Consider the following 20,395-nt stretch of genomic DNA (forward strand, 5'->3'; position numbering starts at 1 on the left):
CTTGGGCATATATCCAAAGGACTCTACATCTTACTATAGAGACACTAGCTTAATTACGTTCACTGCTGTACTATTCATAATTGCCAGAAATTGGAAACAGCCAAGATGTCCATCTACTGATAAATGGAAAATGAAACTATGGCACATTTACACAATGGAATATCATTCAGTTGTTTAAAAACCAGTGAAAATTTGAAATCTGAAGGTTAAAAGGATAGAGATAGAGAAAAAAATTCCCAAGTGAATAAGCCAGACCCAAAATAGACAAATACTACATGTTTCCTCTTATATGTGGATGTTAAGTTTTTAAGCTTTTGATATGTGTACTAAAATTCAAATAACTACAGACATTAGGTAAGGTCAGTGGGATAGAGAGGATCTTCCAAGAAAGGGGAAATACAATATAGTGCTGTGGGGAGAAGGGGAACTAAACCAGAAGGATTCGATGGGACAGAGGATGGAAGATCCAAGTTAAGTAGGGACTATGAGAGGTACACCTAACACTAAAGGCATTTGAAAAGTCATATGGAAACCCACTATTGTAGAAGCTTCCTAATATAGGCATATATGGAATGAATCTAAATGGAATCACCATATAATGCCACCAAGTAAAATTTCCAGTGCCAGGAAAAAGCTATATATTTTTGAGTTGTTGGCCAAAGGGGTCCCATGGAATCCCTCCAAACATCAGAGACTATTACCAAGGCCATGACTGTTTTCCACCGTAAGGTGGTAAAGCCCTACTGTTGCAAACAACATATATTTATGTTACTGAATGTGAAGAAGTCCAGCTGGTGCCAAACCAGAAGCTTAACCCCTACGTGTTCATAATTACTCTGCCCCCTGACAAGGGTTAAAGACAATTGCTAATATCACCCAGCTATAAACCCTGTTACCTACAATAGCGGCATGACTACAAGATATTCTGATACAATAGTGGCAAAAAGGTTCTGAAAGTACTTTTATATTGGATTTAAGTCCCATTCCATGAAATGGAACCCATACCTGACAATGCTCGCTCGCTCTCTCTGTCGCTCTGTCTTTGTCTCTCTGTCTCTGTCTCTCTGTCTCTCTCTGTCTCTGTCTCTCTGTCTTTCTCTCTCTCTCTATCTCTCTCTCTCTCTCTACCTCTCTCTCTCTCTCATTTTTCAAGATGGGGTTTCTTGGTGAAGTCCTGGCTATTTTAGAACTCTCTCTGTAGACCAAGCTGGCCTCAAACTTAGAGACCCTCTAGCCTCTGCTTTCTGAGTACTGAGATTAAAGGCATATAGCAGCTATTCCCTACCCTTTATACTGTCTTGTTTGGTACTCTCTGGGTTGTAGATCTTAGTATCTGTATCCATTGATGATAACAACAAAGCCCATTGTGACTGTGTTTCAGCGGTCATTCTTTACACTAAAGGAGTATAAACTGGTACAAATATAAGAAGAGTCCAGACATAGGAGGGGAAGTGTCCATGGCAGGTGAAGAAGCAGTGTCTGTGTGGCCAAGAGCCCTTGGAGCAGGTGACATGGTGGCCTGACCACTTTTCTAAGTCTTAGAGACAATGAGAATGGTGACTTACCATGCTTCCAACTGCCATCTTCACCATAGAGCTGCAGCACTGTTCTCACAAAGTCCTTGGCATTAAAACAAACAACGGGACATTTACACCTCAGTGTCCAAAACAGTATGTTCCTAAACAAAAGAAAATTCACCATTTAGATAGTAATTTGGGTCTTGGAAAAATATTGTAATATCAAATTCTATCTATCCTTATGTAGTATATACACACCTCGATTAACTAGTGAATCCTATGAGGTGGGCATTACTTCTTATGTGTATTTCATACACTGTGAAGCTTTGACTCAGGGCTCATCTCTGAGAAAAGCTTCTACTCCTGAAGCTCCTGTGCAGAATACACACACTGGACCTGGTCCAAGCCTCCAAGTGTTCCACCTCTCGGCATGCCAGGTCTTTCCTTCTGCCATTGCACGGTGCCACTCCTACCCACACTGCTGAGGATGGCATATGCTCTTGCATGTCTACTCTTCTCCACCCACAACTTGTGCAACCTGCTCAAGAGATGTTCTGGGCAAGCAGCCTACCCACACACCTTTCACAGAAGGACCCACACGTGCTAAACTGCAGCTTCTTCCATCACCTTATGAACTTCTGAATCTGGGATAACAGTTAACATTTATCATAGCAGATACCAGGCTACCATTTCACAAGGTTGCCACACTGAAACTTAGTCACACTACTACAAGGCAGGCACTCCATCCAGTATGAAGATGAAGAGACTTGGATTCAGATATGTCACACCAAATAGATGGTAAGGTTGGGTTCTGATACTGTATCTTGCTACTGCCAGAAGCCCTAAACCACTAAGCCCAAGTTCCTCTTTATGGAAAAAGTACAATACATTAAAAAGAGCTCTTTGATGGGGTAAGAAAGGAAGAAACCAGGAGTCCAGTAGACATGCACACTGAGTGATGGTGTATAGGTGGATTTTGCTTGCCTGGCTCCATTGATAGACACTGTATAGTGCTTTGAAAGTTATGTGGCTTGGCCTTGATTTGTTAGAACAGGAGACCAAAATGGTAGGGAGGTCAAAGTGCCAACAGCACTGGGTCTTGGCTTAGGTAAAACTGATAAGGGACACAAGAATGAGAATGAAGAAGTTAAGAATGGTAGAAAATGGAATATGGGGACCTCCCTGGCACATGCTGAAGGATACATCTAGGATGAAGTGATCTAATGGCTACCCTGCCTTCTCATGGGGAGAAATACAGGCTGGCTAAAGTCTATCTTGGTAAGACAAACATCAGAAGAGTTTCTTATGGAAGGTGGCTCAGTGGAAAAAAGCACTTCCCACACCAACACCAAGACTGGAATTCAGGTTCTGTTCTAGTTTGCTTCCTGTTGCTGAGATAAAACACCAGAAGCAACTTTGGAAGAATAGGGTTTATTTACTCTTATAGGTTATATTCCATCATCAAGGAAAGTCAGGGCAGGAACCTGGAGGGAGAAACTGAAGCAGAGACCATAAAAGAATGACTGCTGGTTCACGTGCACCAAGATTCAAGTTCAGATACCTTTGCTATACAGCCCAGACCCACCTGTGTGCCAGAGATAGTGGGCTGGCCTCTCCTATATCAATTAGCAAAGTCTGATCAAGGCAAATCTATAGTTAAGGTTCCCTCTTCCCAGATAACTCTAGGTTTGTGTCAAGTTGACAGCTGAAGCCACCTATGACAGATTCCCAGAACCTATGTAAATTCGTTGTGTCCTGCCTGAAATCCCATCACTGGGGAGACAGGGATCCCTACAGCAAGCTGGCTAGCTAGACTAGTTAAATAGATGAGCTCTACATTTAACAAGAGACTCTGCCTCAATAAAATAAAATGCATACATAAATGTGCATGTATATACACACACGTGCAAACACACACAACTCATACACATGCAAAATTTCCTAGTATATATTTAGCATATATTTATAAGGTATGATTTAAATCGATTTGAATCCTAAATACACTACTGTAGAATTGGGACTATTTTCCATGTTTTATAGTATATGAGGGACTATCTTTCCTAGAACTTAATAAGCTTCAAAATGATATTGTGGCAGTATCAATTGTGGGTGTGGGGGTCATGAAATTGAAAAAACAAAATCCTGCCCTAACCCTCATAGAGCTTAGTAGTGGACATACAATAAATAAAATAAGATGTATGAATGGTGGGGTGATAGACATTATAGAGAAATGTGGGCTAGAGAGGTAGCCTGGCTGTTAAAGGTGAGGCTCTCAAACAAAGAATACAAGATAAATGTGAAGATAGTGATTATATATGGTGCTGGGCTAGGGAATTGTTTTATCCAGATGTTTAGAAAAGACCTAAATGATAAAAATAACACATGAATGAAGATGTGATAAGGTGAATAAAGTGTAGATGATAAAGAAAAGCTTTTCACAGAAAGCTTTAATAAATGTAAAAAAAAAAAAAACCTAAAGAGTTAGAAAGCCTCTACCATATTTAGGCACAATTAAATAAAGTTCATTTGATTCACAATTGCAGCAGCAAAGTCCACAGAGCATGGCACTGACTCGGTCAGGGGCCCCTGCCAGCATCACAGCAGATGAAGAGACAGAAAGGGAGCCAGTTAAGGATAGAAGAGGCCAAGCACATGGCCTCATCTCATAACAGCCCACCAGAGGTAACTCTTGCAGACCACACTAATTCATTCAGGAAGGAGGAGCCTCTATGACCTACACACTATCTGCTGAGTCTCTTCTCTTATAGGTCTATTACCTCAAAACAGAAAACCTGGGGACTGAGCCTATATCTGTTTGGGTAACCTTTTTTTACACTGTGTTAAGACATCTCTGTGTTTTCAATTGTTAATTCTGTACTGGCAGAGTGCTAAATGTTGGCAGGATCTTGGTATGGTTATTTCTATGGCCCATCACTGCTCTCATATTTTGTAAATATTTGTCCTTTCTCACTAGCCTAGAGGCAATCTAGAATTGTATATGATTGGCTGTAATAAAGAGCTGATGACCAAAAACTGGCCAAGAAGTGGAGGGGAGGGGAGGGGAAGAGGGAGAGGGGGAGGGAGGAGGGACAGAGGGACAGAAAGACAGAAAGACAGAGAGACAGGGAGAGACCTAGACTGACTAGGAGAATAAAGATGTGGGGATTCACCAGCAGATGGACCAGAGCAGAGTAGAGAGGTAGCGCGTGTGGCAGAATGTAGTGCCAGGGTTAAGCTTGACAGCTAGGGCTGAGAGACTGCCCTAGCTAAAACGCCTAAGCTTTAAAATATTAAAAGGCTTCTGTGTCATTATTTATACTGCTGGCAGGCCCAAAAGTCCATATATAAGCAAAACTTTTTGTTGCACAAATCACCCAAGCCACATTTTCAGACAGGCACTATCCTTAGTAATACTAAAGACAACTTCGTGTTTCCAGGCAATGATGACTTATCCTTTGCTGTAAGGGAAGAAACTAGAATGCTAGTGAAAATCACCTGGAACCCTGGTAGTGGCAGTGAGTTTTCAGGCTAGATGACAAAGCTTCCCCCTAACACCTCATTGCAAAGCTGTCACAATACTGGAACAGGCTCCCGTGGCATCTGGATGGATCCTCCATTCCACAAACTCTGAGGGAGGACACCACTGCTTTCTTGGGTTTTTTTCCTTTTAAAATAATTTCACGTGTTCATAAAAAACCAAAAGTTTAAATAGTTAAAACTGGAGCTTGGGAAGTTTTACATTTAATGTAATAGATAAAGATTTCTTGCCTGACAAATAGACTATGTGCTTCTTGCTTTGGGTCCCAGAAAGGGGAATGCTCCGTATGTATGTAGACACAGTGATCTTCGGATATGAAGTCCTTTTCCAGAGCACCACCATGGGCTGGGAGAGTCAGAGTGCTGTTGCCTACATGGCTTTTTAGTAACACTACAATTCCTTTAACAGTACAAGTTAAAGCCTGTGAAGACACAGAAATGCAAAGCCACAAATGAGAGCAAGCTATAAAACAAAGGAGTAGCATCTAGAATGAACTTTAAAAATGCCATTTTACAAATATCTGTGCATGTATAAATTCAGGTATAGGCACACATATAGAAGTTAAAAGTCAAACTGGAATATTGGTCTCCATCTTTCACTTGTTTGAGACAGAGTCTCTTGTTGCTTGTCACAGTGTTTGCCAGGCTAACTAGCCCCTGAGCTTCAGGCCATTCTCTTGTATTTGTCTCCCATTTTACCATAGGAGCCCTAGGGTTACAAACATATGCTATGGCATCCAGCTTTTATAGGTTCTGGGGATCCACACTTGGGTCTTTATGCTTGAACAGCAAGCACCTTATTCACTGAGCCACCTTTCCATCCCCCAACTGAGTTTTATTTTTAGATAGGGTCATCTACATAGCCCAGGCTGGCCTAGAATGCCTGCTCCTCCAAAGTGTTGGGATTATAGACATGTACCACTATCACATCTAGGTCTCAACTAGAATTTTCTACTCAACAAGATACCTTTCAAAAATAGAAATCAAAGTGTTTCAGGGTTCTGATTCCTAGTCTGGTTACTAAATGAATTTAGGGTTACCTTTCAGAGAAAGGCATAATTAGCCTTGATCAGGTCTCTGTGGAGGCCCAGAAGGGAAAGCTATTTCTCTGGCTTGGATGGAGACCTAACATTCCAATTCAGCTACAACAAGAGAGTCTGTGCAATTGGGCCAGAAAATCAATCACCTGGCAAGGGGACAATATCTCAAGAAGGCAGGTTTACCTTAAGCCACGCTAAATACATAGAAGGAATAATTATCTTTTAAATTTTTTCTTTATTTTTTTCTTCATTGGTGGGAATATAAAACCTGGCAAAGTACATTAGTTATTTTTTTATAACTTTCAAACTTTAACCATTAATTTGTATTTTTAAACTTTTTATTGATCCTTTGTGAATTTCACATCATTCACCCCAGTCCCAGCCCCTTAATACATGCCCTCCCCTTTGCCAAAAGAAAAGAAAATAAGATAGAATTTAAAAAAAATCTTGTCATGGAAGCTGCAGTGTGTCCCACAGTATACCCTTCTGTCCACACATCTTTACTGGCAATGTTCATTGCAAGGAGTCATTGGTCTGTTTGAAGCCTCTGGCTTCTGCTACACTATCAATACTGGGTCCTCATGGGGGACTCCTATAGGATATCCTCCTGTTGTTGCCCTGTGTCAGAGAGATCCTGAAGCTTTAGATCTGCAGGGGCAGACCTTTGATGTGCCCAGCAGATCACAGATGGGGTAGATATTAGGGTAGGCCTACTCAAAGCCCTGGATCTGGGCCTAGGAGGTAGCTGAGTTGGTCAGCCTGCTGACTCTCCTGCACCTGCACCACCAAGGCAAGCTCTCTAGCACTGTCCCTCCAGTAGCCCCCTTACTGCTGCAACCAGCAAGGGGCAGCTCTCTTGCTTTCATGTCCTTAGGACCTGCTAATCTGGGCCTTCAGCACCAGGGCCAGCTCTACTATGCTGCTAGGCAAGGTACAAGTACCGAAACCAAAGAGGGGTGGGGCCAGCTCTCCTACTCTCATGACTTTGGTGCTAGCTCCCATGGCACCCCATGGCAGATGAGGGGTAGGGATAGCTCTCCCTCCTCTGACCCCCAAACACAGCTCTACTGTGCTGCCCAGGTGAGTTGCAGGGCCTGCTCTCTTGAGTGCTGCAGCCGGTGAAGGGTAGAGCCAGCTCCCTCCCACTCTCATGACCTCAGGGCCAGCTCTCCTGCCTGCTGCAGGTGGAGAGGAGCAAGGGCAGGGGAGAGTATCTCTTCCTTGCTCAAGCCACCCCACAACATGTTAGGGGCCAGGGGCAGGCCAGCACTCCTAAACTCATGTCCTAGGAGTCACCTCCCCCACTGCTCATCATCAAGGTCAGCTTTTCTGTGCTGCCTAGGCAAGGGGTGGAGCCAGAACATCTGCATGGACTTTGGTGGTAACACTGGCCTGGGACATCAACACAGTCCTGGCTGCCATAGGACTACAGACCCAGACATGGCCCTTGGTGGCAGCCTGAACCAAGACCTCACCAGGCTTCCTCACACCTTGCCTGCTCATCGCCACCATTTAGACTCCAGTTTCACCTTTCTCCACAGTGCATGAACCCCTTGGCTTTGCCTTCTTTTCCATCTCTCCACTGAGTACTGCATCTTTCCATCACACATTTATCTACCATAGTGGCACCTATGGCAAGTGCTTTGGTGTCTACCAGCCATCCCTGCCAGCAGGTCCCAAGCAGGTCAAATAATTATCCTTTTAATGAAATGATATACTTTTCTTTCCCAGAATTCCCTCCTTCTAGCACAGTTGCATACAGAACCACAGCTATACAGCTTTAAGTCTGCCTGCTTTTCTTAAATATTTTTTATTAATTCTTCGAGAATTTCATACAGGAATACCTTATATTTTGATTATACTCACCCCCTCTGTCTTAGTTTGGGTTTTATTGCTGTGAAGAGGCACCATGACCAAGGCAACTCTTATAAAGGAAAATATTTAATTGGTGCTGGCTTACAGTTTCAGATGTACAGTCCATTCTCATCTGGCAAGCAGCATGGCATCATCCAGGCAGACATGGAAGGAGCTGAGAGCTCTACAGCTTAATCCAGAGGCAGCAGCAGAAGAATGGATTTCATGTTGGGCAGAGCTTGAGCATAGTAGACCTCAAAGCCTGATTCCACAGTGACACAAAGCCTGACTTCATGGTGACACACTTCTTCCAACAATGCCACATCTCTTAATAGTGCCACTCCCCATGGGCCAAGCATTCAAACACATGAGTCTGTGGGCGCCATTCCTATTCAAACCGCCGTGCCACTCCTTCCCCTAGCTCCTCCCAGATCCACTTCCATTTCCCACTCCATATTGTCCTATTTTTTAAATAATACACTGAATCCAATTTGTGCTGCTTATACACTCATGGGTGTGGGCCATCACTGGAGCATGGTCAACCTATCAAGGCCACACCTTCACCAAAACTTGATTTTTCTTCCTTCACCATTTGCCAACAGTTCTTCACCTAGAGGTGGGAACTTGTGAGCTCTTCTCCCTCCATGTGAAATGCTGGCTGCTGATCCTCTGGGGGTCTTGTGTGGCAACCAAAGCTGTTATAGTTCAGGAGGGCTATAATCCAGTCATATCCAAAAGACACTACTTTGTTTCAGTCCTCTCTAAGATGTAGCTCTTAGCATCTTTCTGTCCCCTAGTCCATAATGGCCCATGACCCTTGTGGGGGTGTGATGTGATACAGATGTCCCATCTGTGGCTAAGAATTCTATAGACACTTATTCTCTGACCATTTTGGTCAGCTGTGTATTTTTACATTAACCACCATCCAATGCTCAAAGATAAGGTATCTTACCTATGATAAGATCTGAACTAGTCTATAGGCTTAGAGATAAACATTTAGAGGTAGTTCCTTTTTTCTGAACTATTTTTTCCTTTTCTTTTTGTCTGTTCTAAGCATGCTTTTCCCATCATTTTGGGATCATGTACCATTTCTCTAGCCACCATGTGGCAGCTTATTCGCTATGTAGCTGAGCTCCATACTGGCCTAATTCAAATGCCATGGCTTTCTCTCCTCCTCTTCTCTTTCTCCATCCTCTGGGCAGTTGCCAAGATTTACAGGTTTTTTTGCCTTCAGATCTTTCTTTTAAACTAAATTGTCCTTGAAATTTAAAAAAAAAAAAAGGCTTCTCCACCAAAACAAAACTTAAAGATTCAATTTGTATCAAGCCTCTAGATGGATGTTTACAGAAATTATGATGACATAATAAAACAATGATAATATTTATATGGAAATGCAAAGGAACCCTGATAGCCAAAATAACTTTTAAAAAGATTAACATAGTTGGAAGATAAAGAGTTTTCCTTTTGATTTCTAAATTTATTACAAACCTCAGTCATCAAGACCATATACTTTCTAGTATAACACAGAAACAAAGACTAAAGGAAAGAATCAAACATATGGAAATCAACCCTTAGAGGTGACATTCCATACACTTATAACCCTAGCATTCAGAAAACTGAGGCAGGTAGATGTCATGAGTTTAAAGCCAGCTTGGGGTATATAGTGAAACTTTGTCTCAAACAAAACAAAACAAAAGCCCAGAGTAGAAAGAGGAATCAACCATTAGATTTACAGCCAACTGATTTCCAATGAAAGTGTTATGAAGATTAACTTTATTGTCAACTTGTCCAGACTTAGAGCTATCATGGAAACATACCTCCTAAGTGTGTCTACAAGGATGCTTTTAGAAAGGCTTAATTAAGAGGGAAGACCTACTCTGAATGTGGGCAACATCACCCCACAGACTTTGGTCTTGGAATGAATATAGTAAAAAGAAAGTCAGATAAGACAAGCATTCATCTGTCTCTGCTTCCTAAACCGTGAGTGCAATATGACCGACTATCTCAGGCTTCTGCTGCCAGGCCTTCTCCACCACGCACGACTATAGTCTGAAATTTTGAGCAAAATAAACCTTCCCCCCCACACACACACACACATACACACACAATTGTTTTTGTCAGAGATTTTCTCACAGTAATGAAAAAAGTAACTAATAAAAGCACTAAAAGATTTAAATGAGAGGCTGGAGAGACGGCTTGGTGATTAGGAGCACTGGCTGCTCTTTCAGAGGTTCAATTCCCAGCAACCACATGGTTCCTCACAACCATCTGTAATGGGACCTCTTCTGGTGTGTCTGAAGACACCTACAGTATACTCATATAAATAAATAAAAATAAATATTAAATTTTTAAAAAAAGAATTAAAAGAGAAGAGTATTTTCAACAAATAGAGCTGGAATGACTAAATAGTCACCTGCAAAGGGTGAATTTCCACAGCCTAGAAAAAAATTAACTAGAATGGATCACAGATTTAGATTTAAGAGCTAAAACTACAAAACGCTTACAAATAAAACTGGGGCAAATCTGCTTGACTTGGGAAAAACAAAGCAGGGGCAGGGGGCATGTGAATATGTGATTGTATGTGGAAGTCAGAGAAGAAAGCCAAGTATCCTCTTCAATTGTTCCTTTATGTTATTACTTTGAGACAGAGTGTCCCGCTGAATGGACAGCTCAGTCTTTTAGCTAGCTAGCTGGCTTGCTAGCAAGTACATAGGATCCCCAGTCTCAGTCTCCCAATGCTGAGGTTACATGCACGCAAAGCTATGCTCTGCTTTTTTCTGTGACTGCTGGGGATTTGAACTCAGTTCCATATGCAAGCAAAGCAAATGCTTTTACCCACTGAGCCATCTCCCCAAGCCCCAAGCATTCTGAATATGCTAACAAAAACACAAAAATAGGATCTTTAGATTTAAAGTCTCCCCCGCCCCCCAGGCCAGGCGTGGTGGCGCATGCCTTTAATCCCAGCACTCCGGAGGCAGAGGCAGGCGGATTTCTGAGTTCAAAGCCAGCCTGGTCTACAGAGTGAGTTCCAGGACAGCCAGGGCTACACAGAGAAACCTAGTCTCGAAAAAAATTTTTTTTTCTCAAATTTCTCAAGAAGTTTGAGTGAAAATTTACAGATTAGAAAAATTGCAAATCATATATCTTATTAGAGATCAGAATCATAAAAGCACATGAAGAATTCTTACATATCCAAAATAGAAAAAATCATAACCTAATTCAAAAATTTTAATTTCACCAAAGATACATGAAGAACAATAAGTACATAAAAATGCTCAGTATCACCACTGTTGAGCAAACGCACGTCAGCAGTACAAAAAAGTAACACTTTGCACACACAAGAAGGGCTTAAGTAGAAAATAGAATTAAATCTCCAGCAGGTGGAGAATTTGACCCCCTCAGGCATTACTGGTGGAAGGTAGATTGGATCACCTCCTCTAGGAAAACAGTTTGCCAGTTGCCCAGAATTGATAGGAACCCTACATTGTTACAATCACTTGCCAAAGAGAAGGAAGTAAGGCTTAAAATCATATTTCTAGCTCTTATCAAAATCAGAAAAAGGATTTGTCTTGAAATGAGATTGTTTTGTTTTGTTTTGTTTTGTTTTGTTTTGTTTTGTTTTTTTGAGACAGGGTTTCTCTGTAGCCCTGACTGTCCTGGAACTCACTTTGAAGACCAGGCTGGCCTTGAACTCAGGAATCCGCCTGCCTCTGCCTCCCAAGTGCTGGGATTAAGTTTCCCAAACTGAACCCAAATTCCAGAGTTCAAATTACCCTCCTGCCCTAGTCTCTCAAGTGCTAGTGCCTCAGGCATGTGACACTACTGTTTACTAACCTCCTTGGCGCTCAGCTGTGTGGAACCATCCTTGTACATCAATGTCACCACCAGGGCTGCTGCCTGCTTGAGAGCATCCATCAGCTGGGCTTTGGCCAAATCACCCAAATATCTAACATCACACAGCCTTTCCCCCAAAGCTCTTGTGTCCCTGGAGTTTGGCCAGGATTCAGTCCCATCAGTATCTTTTTCCAGAGCTGTGTGTTTACTTGCTTTTTCTGAGGATTTACTACATGTAATATATTTTCTTTTAAGACTCGAGTTGTCCTTATCTTCTTTGCCTATATTTTCCTTTAGGAAATGCTGTCTCTTATGCTCCATGTTCGGTAAAACTGAAGCTTCCTGATCACACTGTGGAATTAAATAACTGGAAAGACCCAATGAGCTGATGCTGTTCTGTACTTGACCAGCAGAGAGCTGACATGTGAGCTTAGTAATGGAGGGCTGAGGACAGAGCTCAATGGATCCTCTTGGTGTCTGGGTTATTAATGACTCGGGGTTCTGCAGAAAAAAAAGGAAAATATTTCATTATAACATGGATTCATGAGACATGTGTAGAAACCAAGTGCATTTTTGATACAGCTTCTCAAAGATAACGAGAGCACACGTTTTACATTATCTGTGATCTTTCTCCTTCCTTTTTCTGGTACATGCTAAACAGGTATTCTACCACTGAGCCACCCTTCCAGCTCTAGAACCACACTTTCCAACAGAGCTAGACAGTCTTTCTAGACGACACAACCCTGGAGCTAGAGCAGGTACAAATTCAAAATGTTTCCTCTGGACTCTGTACTACAAGTGACTCATCTCAGAAGATAATGAATGAGTGTGAGGCCTACAACTGCAGCTCCAAGTAGAGGGCAGTCATAGAGAAAATGAAATCATAAAAAATACTTGAAAATGTTAGTTGGCCTATGAAATTAACAAAACTGTAGTCCAGCAATGTTTGTCCTCATTCCAGCAATGTGCAGTCAACGCTGGCAGACCCACGCACTAGCAGGAGAAAAACATTTCCACCCATCTTAATACATTTGTTTACAATGGTACTTTGTGCTTTAATGTTCATTTCCAAATTTATAATTTATCTCTTGCTTTGAACAACTGCACATTAATATTAATTTTAAAGTGATTTTGAGCTGGGTGGTGGTAGAGCATGCCTTTAATTCCAGCACTCAGGAAGCAGAGGCCAGCTTGGTCTACAGAGTGAGTTCCAGGAGAGCCAGTCTGAAAGAAAGAAAGAAAGAAAGAAAGAAAGAAAGAAAGAAAGAAAGAAAGAAAGAAAGAAAGAAGAGGGGAGGGGAGGGGAGGAGAGAGGAGAGGAGAGGGGAGGGGAGGAGGGGAGGAGAGGAGGAGAGGGAAGGAAGGAGGAAGGGAGGGAGGGAGAGAGAGAGAGAGAGAAATATGAAATGCCCAACAGAAGGGAAAAGGAACTTATAGAGCCCACCTCCAGCAGCAAGACAGGGCATCAAATGAGGGAGAGGGGGGCCATCCCACAGCCACAACTCTGACCCATAATTGTTCCTGTCTGAAAAAATTACAGGGATGGAAATAGAGAGGAGCCTGAGGAAAATAAGATCCAGTGACAGGCCCAAAGTGGGATCCAACTCAAGGGGAGGTCCCAAAGCCTGACACTATTTCTGAGGCTAGGGAGTGCTCACAAAAAGGGACCTAGAATGACCTTACTCTGGAAGACTCAACAAGAGGCTGAAAGTGTCAGATGCAGATATTTACACCCAAACAATGGACAGAAGCAGCTGACCCCTGTTATTGAATTAGGGAAGGCTGAAAGAAGCTGAGGAGAAGGGCAATCCTGTAGGAGGACCAGCAGTCTCAATTAACCTGGACCCCTGAGATCTCTCAGATACTGGAACACCAAACAGGCAGCATATACCAGCTGATATGAGGCTCCCAACACACATACATAGAAGACTGCCGGGTCTGTGTTCATTCAGAGATGATGTACCTAACCCTCAAAGAGACTGGAAGCCCCAGGGAGTTTAGAGGTCAGGTGGGGTGAGGGTGGGGACATCCACATGGAGACAGGGGTGTGGGCAGGAGGTACAGGATGTGGAACAGTCAGAGATGGGGGTGGGTGGAGTGTAAACTATGGAGTGTAAATAAATAAATAAATTTATAAAAAAAAGAAAAAGAGAAAGAATGAATTTTGAAAGAAAATGTCTTAATACTTGGTCATATACCACAGAAAATTTAATGTATTTATTCATATTTTTATTGCAGAAGAATAGTTTATGGTTCCAAGAACAGACTTAAGGCATAAGATTATATTAATTAAAAATTCTGTGGAGGAGTATTCAAGAAAAGGAATTCAATAAGATTTTAGACTGTTGAAGATCTTGCTTGTGTGTTTTTTAAATGGGTGATGGTGGATATCAAATTACCACAGTGTACTTTGAGTCACAGTGGATTTTTAAAAATTTTATGACAGTTTTTAAAAATGTCAATATTAACAATATACGAATGTTCTTTGCAACTTTAGAAACTTATGATGAATGTTTTAAATTTCAATCTTAAAAAATTTCAGGAAGCACATAACTTTTCAAAATCCTAGGGCTAGATAATCAGCCAGTAGTACAAGGGATAGGTTCTGACAATATCCCTACTTTACTACAGGGAGCTTAATTCTAAATTAGGTTGGGGGCTGGCAAGATGACTCACTTGCCACCAGGCCTAGAGAGCTGAGTTAGATCCCTGGGACCCACACAGTGGGAAAAATATGCGACTTCTACAAGTTGTCCTCTGACCAACATATGTGATCCATGGCATGTATCTCTTCCCCAACAAAAATAAGTAAATAAAAATTATATAAAACTCTAAAATAGATTTTGCTAGGTGTACTGCTATATTCCTTTAATCCCAGCACTTGGAAGGTAGAGACAAGCAGATCTCCATGAATTTGAGCCAAGTCCTGTCTACATAGTGAGTTTCAGGTCAGCCATGGCTATACAGTAAGACCTTCTCGAAAAAAACAAAAATAAATAAAACAGCTTTTTAAAAAAGAGCCCAGCAACGGTAGTTGTTCATCCCTTTAATCCCAGCACTCTGGAGTAGGCAGGCAGAGCTCTGTGAGTTCAAGGCCAGCCTAGTCTACAGAGTGAGTTCCAGAACAGCTAGGAAACCCTGTCTTGGGAAAAAAAAAAAAAAAAAAAAAAAAAAAAAAAAAAAACCAAGAAAGAAAAAGAAAAGAAAGGTTAGCCTGAATAAGTGGTTTGCTCCAGAGTCCATTTTCTCCACTATGAGGCAGCCTCTGCCACTGCTTCCTACACAACGTCTTTGGTGACATGATCTCTTCTTTTTCTTGTATTACCAAAACTGGTTAACTTACTTGAAAAATTTCAAGCTCTTTTCTCTTAAAAATCTTCAGTATTGGGTTGGAGAGATGGCTCAGCAGTTAAGAGCACTGATTGCTCTTCCAGAGGTCCTGAGTTCAATTCCCAGCAACCACATGGTGGCTCACAACCATCTGTAATGGGATCTGATGCTCTCTTCTAGTATGTCTGAGAACAGCTACAGTGTGCTCATATACATTAAATAAATAATATTAAAAAAATTTTTTTCAGTATCCTTTCCCTACTCTTGAAAGGTGGGAGCTTCATTTTGGCCAACTCCTGATCACCCATTACATTTCAACTCAGATACAATCTTCATACTTCATAAAGATATCTACCTCAAGGTCCTGCCCCCTATTGCCCCAAAATGAAAACTGCACCAACACAAAGCTTCGTTAAATAAATGTCCATCTTCTTGGTCTCAGAGAACATGAAAGTCTTTGCTCTCACAGCACTTTCTGCACACAGGGAGCAGATGTGTGGGATGCTTCTGTGCCTCCTCCTCACCACCTGTCTAAATTAAACCATGTGTTCTGGAGAATAAGAACTATTTTTAAGGCAGTGTGTCCAGATTTTTTAACATATACCAGGACATGTATTAACTATTTGTTTAAAAGCGAGGATCATCTATTTAGAATTACTCAGAACTGTAAAGATTTACCTTTGTTCCTAGTGATTGAGTCTCCTCATGTTCAGCTAATACTGAGTAATGAACACTGGATTTCTTTGCCACTTTTGAAGCTTAAAAACAGACAAAGAAACAAAAAATTAACATCAAAAACTAGGCATGGTATTATATATCTTTAATGCCAGCACTTGGGGAAGCAGAGGCAGGTGGAGTTCTGTGCATTCAAAGCCATATACATAACCAGAACCAGACCAGCCTTATGCCATACAAAACAAAACAAAATCTTATAGAATTAGCTAACAATTGAAAACTGATTAATATGCTATTTAGCCACTACCAACACAATCAAAATGCATAGGACCATTGTAGTAAGTGATTACATAAAGTGTCTTCAAAGTAATAGAAGGCAGATCTATATAATTATGAAATGCTTATTTATGGGTACTTGCAATTTGCACTTGAATATTTTATTTTGAAAACCTAAAGTTAGTCAGGCAGTGGTGGTGCACACCTTTAATTCTAGCACTCAGGAGGCAGAGGCAGGCAGATCTCTGAATTTGAGGCCAGCTTGGTCTAAAGAGCTACTTCCAGGTCAGCCAGGCCCCAGAGAAACCCTGTCTTGAAAAACCAAAAAGATAAAGAAAAAGAAAAAAAGGAAATAAAGAGAAAAGAAAACCCAAAGTTAACATTCTGGAGTCACCTTATAAGTACTAGAGGATTGAAGAAATGGTTAAAATGAATAATACTGCAATAGAACAATCAGGAGCTCAAGAAAACATCACTGATGCAAACAGCTAATTTAGATTTTAATTTTAATAACCCTGAGCTGAAGAGCTGCATAAATGGCTCAGTGTGTAAAATGTTTGTTGAGTGAGAATGTGGACTTCCATTGGTTTCCAGAACTCATGTAAACAGCCACCTGTGATGCAAGCTTATAACCCCAGTGCTGGTTGATGTGGAGATAGGATCCCTGTGGCTTATTAGCTATCTAGCCTAGTCTAAGGTGAGATACCCTATCTCAAAAGAAAAAGAAAAAAAAGATAAATAGCTGGCTCCTGAGGACCTATAACCCCCACATGCGCGCACTTGTGCACTCACACAAAAGCACACTGACTGACTGACTGACTGACTGACTGACTGACTGACTGACTTTAGTTGTACAATAAGGGATAGAACTAAGACTCAATTCCAAGCAGTGTAACTTATATATCTGTGTTCATAGCCACCTTGACAGGTGTTCTGTACACATGGGCCCACTTGCTCATGTGTAATTCCAAGACTCCAAGAGTACTCATGGAAAATGGAGCTGACAACTGAAAATGGAGAACTGAGAAGGTGAGCCCATTTTGGACCACTTGTTGATTCTGTTCAAATGAGTCACTGTGTAGGTAGGTAGGCATGGTGATATATATCTGTGGTCTAGTTGCTTGGGAGGATAAGGTAGAAAGATCACCCTTGGCAACACAGTGAGATACATTCTCTAAAAGATTAAAAGAAAAAAAAAAACTATCACTCTACCTTTCAGAAGCATGGGAGTTGTTAGTGTTGCCAACCTGCCACCAGGTGACTATTCACAAAATATCATGCCCTGGAGACTCTGAGCCCAATTTCTGTTGTTGGGAAGTTGGTTGTTTGACAAAAAAAAAAAAAAAAAAAAAAAAAAAAAAAAAAAAAAACCAAAAAACAAAAAAACAAAAAAAAACCTTAAATCAGTCCTGACTAATGGGCCCATATGCAGTCTCTACCCTAACTCCCATGGTTACTTAATTCAAAGTAACCATGTGTTCTCACTGGGACACCATGGGACAGAAGCTGGTATGTGTCAATTGGCCAAGGCATTCTAATAACATGGCTGCTGATGCAGCCTTGGGTGGAAATTCATAGGTGAGAGATACTTCAAGTCTGTATCCTGAACCTAGCTACATACCTTGCCTCGACAACTCCCTGTGCCAGATTTTCTGAACGTTCTTATTCCAGATTGGTCAATTAGTCAACTTTTATCTAGAGGTCCAAAGTTTTCTAGCCTTGGTTTTCCCATCCATACAATATAAATGGCCAAGTAAATCAACCAAAGTTTTATCCCATGAATTTATTTTCAACATGTCTTTCAGGATGCCTGAACTGGAGTATGGCACACCTGCAGTCCATTTTTGGCTTTTTGCATGCTGAGACAACACATTATAAGCCAAGCCACACAGTTCAAATAGCCAGTTGTGTCTACTGGCCTGCTTGTACCTGAACCAAATAAACCGCTTCCAGCACACAATGGATTGCTGCAGACCCTCCTACTGATGCTCTGACAGAAATGGACAATGTTTGACAGTTGGAGATTCAAACTTGGTGTCCTTACAGTCTCAAGCTTCATTTCCATCAGGAGCTAGTAGCATGGTAGGGGGCATTTGTAACTTTAATTTTTTCAAATCTTATTTTTAATGATGGTTCTTAAACCCTTTAACCTTCCTCTTAACAACCCACTACCCACCAGAGGTAGTAGAAAAGGAAGAGTATGGGAATGGGGGGTGGACCTGTTTAGAAAGGTTCTTTGGAGCAACTCCTGTCTGTGTGTCTGGAAATCGGCAGTTCAGTTCACAGGTTAGCAGGCAGTGGCAGCTCAGTCCACTCACAAACACCTCATAGATACACCAGCAATCCAGTTCAGTTGAGTTGAGTTAGCAACAGCAGTGACATGATCTAGCAGAGATAGCTAGGCCTCAGCCTCTGTCAGAAGGAACAAGCAGGAACACCAGGTGTGCCTCTCTCAGGGAAACAAAGACTCAAGACCCATAAGCGTTGCACAGCTAGGGGTATCAGCAAGCCAAGCTCGGTCTCCGTCACTCTGTGGAGTCCTATTTATATCATCCAAACGTCACATGTCCTCCATGGGTCTTGCCTCAGCACGTGTATCCAATCAGCTCAAATCCTTGAAGTGAAACAAACTGCAGTATACCACCACAAGGTTTTTGGTGTCTCTTTATGGCATCCCAACAAATGCAGCTCAATTATGAAATGTAAGGCAGACCAATATATGCATATCATTAGCAAAGAATCCTTCATCACATGTCCTTTCATGCACTTGCTTTAGCAGAACATCCTCTCTCCCGTGTCTGCTTCAGTGAAACATTCTTTCACAAGTTGGCCTTAGCCTTTAACAAAACATTCCTTCACATGTGTAGTGGCTATTCCTGGTTGTCAACTTGACTATATTTGGAATGAACTACAATCCAGAATTGGAAGGCTCACCAGTGACCCTTATCTGGAGGCTTAGAGATAGAAGTTTCTGATCTGGATCTTGGTTTGGAGATCTTGAGCCATAGTGGCTATGGATTCCAGAAGATTAAATCTCCCAGTTCAAGGTCATCCTGGATTAAAGGTGTGGTGGAACACACCTTTAATCTGGGCTACACCTTCTGCTGGAGACAATATAAGGACATTGGAAGAAGGGAGTCTTGCTCTTGCTCCTTCGCCTGCTTGCTGTGTGAGACTGAGTAACTGCTAGATCCTTGGATTTCCATTCACAGCAGTAAAACCCTAACTAAGACAGAAGTTGGTACCAGGAGTGGGGTATTGCTGTGATAGGCCTGACCTTGCTTTTATTTGAAAGAATGTGGATTTTGGGACTTTGGATTTGGAAAGCAGTGGAATGCTTTAAATGGGGCTTAATGGGTCATCCTAGTAGGAATATGGAAGACTTAGTTGCTGGGAGTAATTTGAACTGTGTTGACCTGGCCCAAGAAATTTCAAAGGAGAAGTATTTCAGTATGTGGCATAAAGATTGTTTTTGTGGTATTTTGGTGAAGAATGTGGCTACTTTTTTGCCCTTGTCTGAAAAGTCTGCCTGAGGCTAAGGTGAAGAGACTTGGATTAATTGCATTAATTGCATTGACAATGGAAGTTTCAAAAAAGCCCAGCAGAGACTTTGTTCTCTGGTTAAGTCTCACAAAGAGAAGTTTGAATAAGCATCGCAAGCTTAAAAAGGCAAAATATAAAATATATAGTTCGAGTATTAAAGGGGTACCAGGAAGTGAAATGGAACAAAATCTTGTGTTCTAGGAGATAACAGATTAAGGGAGTGGGATCTTGGAGCAAGATCCTACCCAGCTAAATTAAATCCAGGCATCGTGGTACACACCTTTAATCCCAGGAGACAGGCATGCTGATCTCTGTGTTCAAGGCCAATCTACAGAGCAAGACCCAGGATAGCCAAGCTTAGGCAGTGAAGGATTTAGAAAACATAAAGCTAGTGATAATGTAATAGTACAAGGGGATCATGTTCTAGTTCCTGTAAGCAGCAGAACTCGGCAGCTTCAGCCATGTGGCTCTGGCTCTAGAGTTAAGAATGGAAGGAACTACTGGGAAAATTGATGCTGGTTAGCTGGAGCTAAGGAATTAGCAGTGATTAAGAAGAGACCAGCATCACTGAGGTGAAATCTGGAAATTGTTTTCTGGGAACACAAAGAAGCTGTGTTCCAGAGATACCCAAGGTTGTACCTCATGCTGCGGCTGGACTTGGTAATGTGTAAGAGTCACTCAGGTGGTACTGCTTGTAAAGGAATGAAGGGATCATGGAGAGAAGCTGAGGCTTAGCACTGTGAGAGGCCAGCGAAGGCCATTGGAGAAGGTGAAGTCTCAGCTGTAGAT

At 41.7% G+C, this 20,395-nt stretch overlaps 1 protein-coding gene and 1 long non-coding RNA gene across 4 annotated transcripts in view; one reads left to right on the plus strand and one right to left on the minus strand.

The window, feature by feature from the left end:
• Positions 1–20,395, minus strand: part of Poln (DNA polymerase N) — a 162,348-nt gene that overhangs the window by 110,142 nt on the left and 31,811 nt on the right. For all 3 annotated transcript variants that reach the window (NM_001289803.1, NM_181857.4, NM_001289804.1), the window contains 4 exons: positions 15,791–15,870; positions 11,783–12,283; positions 5,286–5,476; positions 1,566–1,678 (listed from right to left, as the gene is read on the minus strand). In NM_001289803.1, coding sequence (NP_001276732.1) covers positions 1,566–1,678; positions 5,286–5,476; positions 11,783–12,283; positions 15,791–15,870 — 885 coding nt within the window. The remainder of the gene's footprint in view (positions 1–1,565; positions 1,679–5,285; positions 5,477–11,782; positions 12,284–15,790; positions 15,871–20,395) is intronic.
• 4930557J02Rik (RIKEN cDNA 4930557J02 gene) lies at positions 1,420–18,019 on the plus strand. Its single transcript, NR_040703.1, has 4 exons — positions 1,420–1,801; positions 1,887–2,315; positions 16,980–17,092; positions 17,869–18,019. It is a non-coding gene; the product is annotated as an RIKEN cDNA 4930557J02 gene (long non-coding RNA).

Source organism: Mus musculus, chromosome 5, assembly GCF_000001635.26.
Source record: "Mus musculus strain C57BL/6J chromosome 5, GRCm38.p6 C57BL/6J".
Lineage (NCBI taxonomy): Eukaryota > Metazoa > Chordata > Mammalia > Rodentia > Muridae > Mus > Mus musculus.